Source organism: Myotis brandtii, unplaced genomic scaffold (assembly GCF_000412655.1).
Source record: "Myotis brandtii unplaced genomic scaffold, ASM41265v1 scaffold561, whole genome shotgun sequence".
Lineage (NCBI taxonomy): Eukaryota > Metazoa > Chordata > Mammalia > Chiroptera > Vespertilionidae > Myotis > Myotis brandtii.
The window spans coordinates 662843-670941 of record NW_005370085.1 but is presented as its reverse complement, the minus strand read 5'-3'; the positions used below and the strand labels follow the sequence as shown (position 1 = coordinate 670941).

Genomic DNA, 8099 nt, shown 5'->3' with positions numbered 1-8099 from the left:
AACTTGGAGGCATTACATTGAGTCAGAACATTTAAATACATTATATAGCCCTAACAGGTTTGGCTCAGCGGATAGAGCGTCGGCCTGCGGACTCAAGGGTCCCAGGTTCAATTCCGGTCAAGGGCATGTACCTTGGTTGCAGGCACATCCCCAGTGGGGGGTGTGCAGGAGGCAGCTGATCAATGTTCCTCTCTCATTGATGTTTCTAACTCTCTATCCCTCTCCCCTCCTCTCTGTAAAAAATCAATAAAATATGTTTAAAAAATAAAAAAATACATTATATAAAGTATTAAGTGTTCCAGGAGTTTGAAATATTAGCATTTCCCATCTAAGGACTGCCTAGTTAACTTACTGTTAACTAAAACAAATATTTGTGTGGTTGAATTGGTTTAATTTCAAGATAAAGTGCTTGATCAGTCCTTGGTTGCGTTCTGCCAGAGGTTTACTAGCAAAAGAAGGAGTATGTGATCCATGCACTAGGACTGTGGTCGGCAAACTGCGGCTCGCGAGCCACATGCGGCTCTTTGGCCCCTTGAGTGTGGCTCTTCCTAAGCCTTAGTATGGGGCGCGGTTACAGTGTTTCGGCCAGGTTCCAGCCTCGGACTAATGAATGGACAGGGTCCTCTCATTGCCACGTGCAGGTCCCAGCTGGAGGGCAGGGCCCTCCCAGCACAATCATAGCCAATGGCTGTGGTTGTGAGCTTGAACCTATGGTCCAAACACGTGGCCCCACGTGCCTTGTGCTAGAGTTCAGGTGCATGTAGTTGAGTGAGGTTGAAACTCACGAGAATGCTGTAAACAATGTGATCACGCCCCTACTTTGCCTCGTGGCATCTGCTATAAAATAAAGACACGGCTTGTGGGCGCTGGCGCTGTCTCCTCATCAGGGAGCAGCGTCCCACCGAGACCCAGCTTTCATTCTCTTGTCTGTCTTTCCTTAATCCTTTCACCCCCTCCCCCCGACTCAGTTTACCTTTGGCCGCAACACCTTAGGAGCACCCTAATTAAGTTAATAACAATGTACCTACCTATATAGTTTAAGTTTAAAAAAATTGGCTCTCAAAAGAAATTTCAATCGTACTGTTGATATTTGGCTCTGTTGACTAATGAGTTTGCCGACCACTGACCTAGGACGTCCAGATAGAATAGCCCAGCTTTCCAGGAGCCGAGTGATCCGGCCCCTGAGTTACATGGGGGAGACGGTTTATATCAACAGATTATGTTCACAGCGGTGTGCTTGCCGTAAAACACATGGGAGTTTTCTGTGGCTGGTTAAGAAATGATATTCCAACCTCTTTTTTTTTTTTTAAGTGTTTATGCTTTTTTGATTCAGGTACTTTTAGTGTTTGTCAGAGACGACAGCCAGTGTAAAGGATTCCGTAAGGCGTGTGAAAAAGCAGGGTTTAAGTGCACGGTGGCCCTGGAGGTCCAGGCTGTCCTGACCTGTTTCCTGGCTGCAAATCACGACATCATCATCATCGACCACAGAAACCCCCAGCAGCTGGACGCCCTGACGCTGTGCAGGTAAGCCCGAGACTCGGGCCCACGTGCTAAGTGGGCCGGGCGCTTGTAACAATAATGCCACCCAGAAATATATTAAGTTAAATTCTGTGTCCTTTAGGTTGCCTTCCACGCATGTAAAGTAAACAAGGCCATAGCATTATTTCTAGGACTGATCTTTACCGGCTGGTCTTTGCCTCTGGCTTTGTTAAAAATGGTAAGAAAGGATGAATTCGAACCATTAAGTGTTCGGATGAAATCTAATATGTAACCACAACTGTCACCTGCATATTATTGCAACAAGGTATTATAACTTTCCATATGTTTGACAGTTGCCCTCTAGCGTTAGGTGAATGTGCCTGGTTTAAAATACTTGCAGAAGATCAGTAGTATGAGAGAATTCTGGTCTTCTTTCCCATCATGTCCAGGCCCAGCCCTAGCCACAGGCGTGTCTGGATGATGGACACGCTGCTGGGTCATCCTCGTTGTAAAATAAAGGTTAGGTTATAGTTACACTGCACTTTTTTATTGTGGTAAAATATACAGAACACAGAATTATGCTCTACCTGTTAAGGGAGGAAAATGTACAATTGTTACACATTTTGGGATTCTAAAAAAAATTGGATTAATTCATCCAGCAAATTTTTCTTGATATATAGATTAAAATTCTATATAATTTTAAAATAAGGAATGTGAACGGGGTTGCTTACTCTGTGGTTTCCTAAGTCAGTTTCATCTTGATTCTGGCCCTTCCCTGGTTTATTTCCAGGCTCTCCCTCCTGATCCGCTCGCTCGCTCTCTCCTCGCCGCCTTAACACAACTCCCGCAAGTGTCGCCCTGGCAGAGCCCTGCCTTTCCCATCAGCCTCCGTGTGGGCACCTACTCACGCGGCCTGTGGAAGGCCTTTCATCAGTCGCTGACTTGTCTAAACGACTAGCTTTCACCTGTATCTCTTTGTTGGGGATGCTTATAACTCCTTACACTTGATCAGGTGCCTTGTGGAAGGCCAGTTACTCTGTCTGCTATACTTCCAGTCGAGGAACCCTGTCGTGCATGTCTCCTCAGTTCTGGGCACCATTTGGTATTAGAGCCACATGGGTGAGGAGATGTGGGTCTTGCCTCTGAGGAGCGGAGGCCGTAGTTGGCAGGACCAGAGAGTGATGTCAGTACAGGCACATCTATGCCCAGAGAGGGTGCACATCCAAGTGCTGCAGGGCGCGTGTCAGGGCGGCTCCACACGGGACATTTGGGCTGAGTCCTGATGGACGGGCAGGAGATTGGAAAGGAAGAGGGGGGGAAACGTTCCAGGTAGAGGGAGCAGCATCTGTAGGGGCAGGCAGGGTGTCTGGGGCTCCTCTACTCCGGTGGGTTGGATGGCTGCTGGGCCGGGCAGGGATGGGATGGGGCTCGGGCTGCAGGCACGAGCCCGGTCATGTGGGCTTCGTGGGCTGAGCCCAAGGCCTTGGACTTCACCCCTCGGCAGCTGAGACCTGGCGTGTCCTGTGCAGGTGAGCAGCAAGAGCAGAATGGAAGGTCCTTCCGGCCGCCAGCTGGGAGGGGCCGAGGCAAGTCAGCCGCTTGTGCGACTGTCACCGGCCATGCTGTGCGGTGCCTGTTGCCAGCACCTCCTCCCAGCTCCTGTCAGAAAACCCAGGAGGCAGGACTGACCCAGCAGTTAAAGAGCCAGAGTGAAGATGGCAGAGAAGTCGGAAGCCGGGAGAACGGGAAGGGCCAACGCAGCCAAGAGGGGTCCAGAGTGCAGGGAGCCTGTGCTCCCCTCGTCCTCTCCCTGCTTCCACTGTTCCACCAGAACTGCTAAGTGTTTTTAGTTTTTAAAGAATTGTTTTAAATTCATTTTAAAATTTGTTTTTTTGCTAGGTCTATTCGAGCCACAAACGTTTCAGAAAACACAGTTATTGTTGGTGTAGTATGCAGGTAAGCTTTCTTTCTTTCTTTTTTTTTACTTTGAAATTTGTGTGTTAACATCATGCTTGCTCTTAACAGAGGCCTGAATAACAGCTTGCAGGCTGTCCGGCATGACCCTTCTAGTTTGGCCCTTTCTTTTTCATTCTGTCTTATTTTCTTTTGCTTTGCCAGTTAATTTCATGTGAGAGTTTCTACTCTCATGCTTGGACTGCCTTTCACTTTAGAAATACGCACAGCACTAGAGAATTCCATGTTTTCCAGGGCTATCCTCCTAGGGCACCTAACTCCAAATATATATATATATATGAAGATTTAGAATTATACATAAATGGAAGAAATCTTCCATTTCATCCTTAAGTTGGAAGTAAGGAAAGGATTAAAATACGTGAGAAGGGCAGTATTCAAATAAATGTTACTTAGCTTACATATTTTTATAGATAGGAGAAATGTTACTGTGCCCTTTAACTATTTCTCTGAGCCTTGTTGGGGGGAGAAGGGCTTTTAAAATTATTTATTTATTGGCTTATAACATTGTATACATTTCAGGTGTGCAACATCTGTATATACCACATCTTGCTCATGGTCAAACTCTAGTTTCCTTCTATCACCGTGGTATTGACCCCTTTACCTGTTTTACCTTCCCTATTGGATTAAAAAAATAAATAAACAGGCAGTAGAATAAAATAGGAAAGAATTGTTTAAAATGTTTACATATCAAATAGATAATGTGGTTACTCCTGTATTCTGGCTGTTAGTGTAACTTGCTATATTTCAACTATTAATATATACTATCAAAAAAGCTACATACGAAACTAAAACAGAAAACTTTTTAATTGTATACTTTTGATTTGTATGTTACTCTAATTCATCTAAAAGTACTCATTATAGGACAGTCACTGTGTTGCGAGAATCAGTGCATAAAGAGGTGCACTGTGATTGATAAGAATCGTCTCTAACCACTTGCTCTGTCCTTTTGAAGGCGGGACGGAGAAGAGTCTGTGATGTCGCTCATTAGTGCTGGCTTCACGAGGGTACGTACCCCTTCTTCATTGTGCAGGTGTGGTCCAGTGTGAGGGGGTATGTTATCTTAGTTCAGGGCGAGCAACTGAATGAATTTGAAGAGAAAAAATGTGTTGTCCTTGTGCTGTGTTCCATTTTGGTTTAATTCTATGACCTGGTAATGATTACATCTACAGTACCTAGCTTTCTTAATCTCTCCAAGGTATGCCTGTTGCCATGGCTGTATGTCTCCGGGGTTTAGTGTGTTGGCCCGTGCACAGAAAGATGGCAGTTTCAATTCCCGGTCAAGGGCACGTACCTGGGTTGCAGGCTCGACCTCGACCCCAGCCCGGCCCTGATTGGGGCACACGTGGGAGGCAACCAGTTGATGTGTCTCTCTCACATCGATGTTTCTCTCTGCCTTCCCTCCCTCCCCCCTCTTTCATTCCCTCCCTTCCACTCTCTGTCTAAAAATCAATGGAAAAAATCTCCTCAGGTGAGGATTAACAAACACACAAAAACCAAACAAAAAACCTATGCCTGGTAAAGTCATCTTTAATGGCATGGTCATAAGTTATACCTCAGGTGAGGATTAACAAACACACAAAAACCAAACAAAAAACCTATGCCTGGTAAAGTCATCTTTAATGGCATGGTCATTAAAAGTTATACCAGCCTGGCCGGAGTGGCTCAGTGGTTGAGCGTTGACCTAGGAACCAAGAGGTTCAATTCCCAGTCAAGGGCACATGCCCGGGTTGCAGGTTCGATCCCCGGCGTGGAGCGTGCAGGAGGCAGCCAATCAATGATTCTTTCTCATCATTGATGTTTCTCCCTCCCTCTCCCTCCCTCTCTGAAATCAATTAAAAAAAAATAGTTATACCACAGGAGTGTTTTTATAATGCCTTAAAGTCAGTTCAAGGATCCTGGAAATAAGGCAACCCAAACACAGCTCCCTTCTCTCCACCCCCAGATCCGGTCGACTGGTTTCTCCTGAGCCCAAAGGCTGGAGGTGTTGGGCCGCTGGTTGCCTTGGGAATCAGGGGGAGAGAACCAGATTTGTAGCCCAAATTTATATCAGTGAAGTAGAGGTAGTCAGGAAACCTCAGCCGATGAATTGCGTTTCAAGGGTTCTGGGTGGTAGTACCCCCAGGCCCCTGCAGGAGCCGTAAGATCCTCCCCAGAGGCAGACCCTGCACTGGCCTCCGAGGATCTCACCCACAGTGGTTGGAGGCAGCACTCAGTCACAGCTCACCGCCCACAGGAGGAAAGGCACCAGGAGTGAGCACTGGTGGGGAGGCCGTGGAAACACACCCTCGCGCTCCTCAGATACGAGGGTTATCAGATGAGACTTTAAAGCAATTATGCTCATTATATGTAAAGAAATAAAAGCTTGGAAATACCTGCAAGGGGTAGGAAGTTATAAAGTGACATAGCAGATTCTAAGCAGAGCATGGAATTTTGAGAAATGAGCACATAATAAATGAAAATCTTAAAACTTAGACAGTAAGTCAGAAAAAATTCTTCCACATGTAGCACAGAGATAGATTAATAGCATATAGTTAGAGCCTGAGAAACGTGGAGCTAGAGATACAGGCTTAACAAGTACAGAAGGACAGGACGAGAATGGGCAGAGGTCATGTTTGAAGAGCATTTTCCAGGGTGGACGAAAGACTAATCCACAGACAAAAATTCCAACAAATCCAAAATAAGAGTAAAAAAAAAGAGGATACATCATAGTGAAAAAAGTAAAATAGAAGAGCTTAAAGTCAGCCAGAGAAAACATTAAAAAGAATGACAGGCTAACAGCTAGCTTCTTAGCAGCGATACATGAAAATAGCACACAGTAAAATCATATTTTCAATGTGATAACATAACTGCCAACCTAGAACGTTATACCTGGCACAAATACCTTTCAGAAATGAGGTGGAAGTACAGACTTTGAGAAACAGGAAGCATGAGAGAGTCTGTAACTAGAACATCCTCACAAGGACATTCTAAAGGCTGTACCCCGGGCAGAAGGACGGTGAATGCCAGGAGGAAGGCCAGCAATGCAAGAAGGGATAGCGAGCAAGAAAATGGTGAATGTGGGGTGAACCTAACTCACATTCCCTGTGTAACACAGTAATGACAACATCTAGAGATTACACCTAGGAGAGGTGCAAGCTGAGAAGCATACCCCAGCCGGGTGGCTGGGCTGTTTCCCTCAGAGCCCAGTCTGGGGAAAATATGAGCAAGGACTCCAGCCACACAACGGATGAACTAGAACAGGAACTTTAAGATGAGGGAGGATGCAGTGGCAAGGAAACCGGGTGAGTGACAGACCTGCCATGGGCACGTGCTGTTTCTTTTCTTCTCTGCATATGTACGTACACAGGTGTGCATATGTGTTATATGTAATTATATGACATTCGAGGCCCGGTGCATGAATTCGTGCATGGGTGGGGTCCCTCTGGGTGGCCACAGGGATTGGGCCAAAACCTACAGTCCAACGCCGCCTGCAGCTCCTCCCTGCCGCTCCCACTCATTCCGGCCCCACTGTGCCTGCCGTGGGCTCATACCCAAACAGTCCCGATCATGCGAGGCTCGCACTGCTGCAGCGCTCTCCAGCCATGAACCCCGCTCCCGAGGGGAGTAGCCTGCGGGATCCAGCTGAAACCAGCTCTCCAACATCCCCCGAGGGGTCCTGGGTTGAGAGAGGGCGCAGGCCAGGCTGAGGGACCCCACTGGTGCATGATCAGGCCGGGGAGGGACCACAGGAGGACTCCAGGGCATGTCCAGCCCATCTCAGTCCAGATCAGCCGGACCCCAGCAGCAAGCTAACCTACTGGTCGGAACATCTGCCCCCTGGTGGTAAGTGCACGTCATAGCAACTGGTCAACCTGTCTGCCCCCTGGTGGTCAGTGTACATCATAGCAAGCGGTTGAGCAGCCTTAGCATATCATTAGCATACAAACAGCCCTCTGGTTACGTCAGACTCTACCTCGTTTTGTGGTTACATTGCCATCTCCCATTTATTTATTTTAAAAAAGTTCTGTCATTTCCACGTATGTACATATGTGCTTTATGTTTTTTATTGTTTATTTACCACAAGTAAAGGTAAGGAATTATCTTTCAAATTTTTTTTACTGTTTCACTTCATTACTGCTGTGTATGTGCTCCATGTGAGTGACGTAGGTGCTTATGTAGGTGGGTTCCAACTTACAGCGAAAATCGCATTACATCTCGCCATAGGAACGGATCTCCCTAGGAACGGATCTCCGACGTAACCCGAGGACCTACTGTATTACGCTTTGATTGGTTGTTCGGTTCTGTCATTCAGTCTATTTGCATATTACCCTTTTATTATAAAGAACTAGTTGCCCGTTGCACGAAGATTCGCGCAATAGGCCTTCCTTCCCCTGGCTTCCGGCACCGGTTTTCCTCCGGCACCCGGGCCCAGGCCTTTGGTCCGGCCGCAGCAGTGAGGCTTGGCTTCTCCACTCTGGCTGCTCCCAGTCCCTCCTTTTTTTTTTCCAGCTCCTTGAGTGGAGCCCAGGACGGGCTGGAGGCCTGGGTTGCCCCTGGGGACCAAGGCCCCCAGCCCCTCCTTGAGCGGAGTTCAGGGCCGGCGGGAAGCTTGGCTTCCCCTGTCGCCGGGAGCAACCCAAGCCTCGTGCTTGCTCCAGCTCCGTGGC

At 47.3% G+C, this 8099-nt stretch overlaps 1 protein-coding gene across 7 annotated transcripts in view; it reads left to right on the top strand.

Moving 5' to 3' along the window:
- PDE8A (phosphodiesterase 8A) overlaps positions 1-8099 on the top strand; it is a 140539-nt gene that overhangs the window by 100731 nt on the left and 31709 nt on the right. For 6 of the 7 annotated variants that reach the window (XM_014549598.1, XM_014549596.1, XM_014549599.1 and 3 more), the window contains 3 exons: positions 1334-1524; positions 3379-3435; positions 4406-4457. In XM_014549598.1, the coding sequence (XP_014405084.1) occupies positions 1334-1524; positions 3379-3435; positions 4406-4457 (300 nt within the window). Of the gene's footprint in view, positions 1-1333; positions 1525-3378; positions 3436-4405; positions 4458-6632; positions 6735-8099 lie in introns of those variants that run through there. The other variant, XM_014549602.1, reaches the window with a different exon arrangement.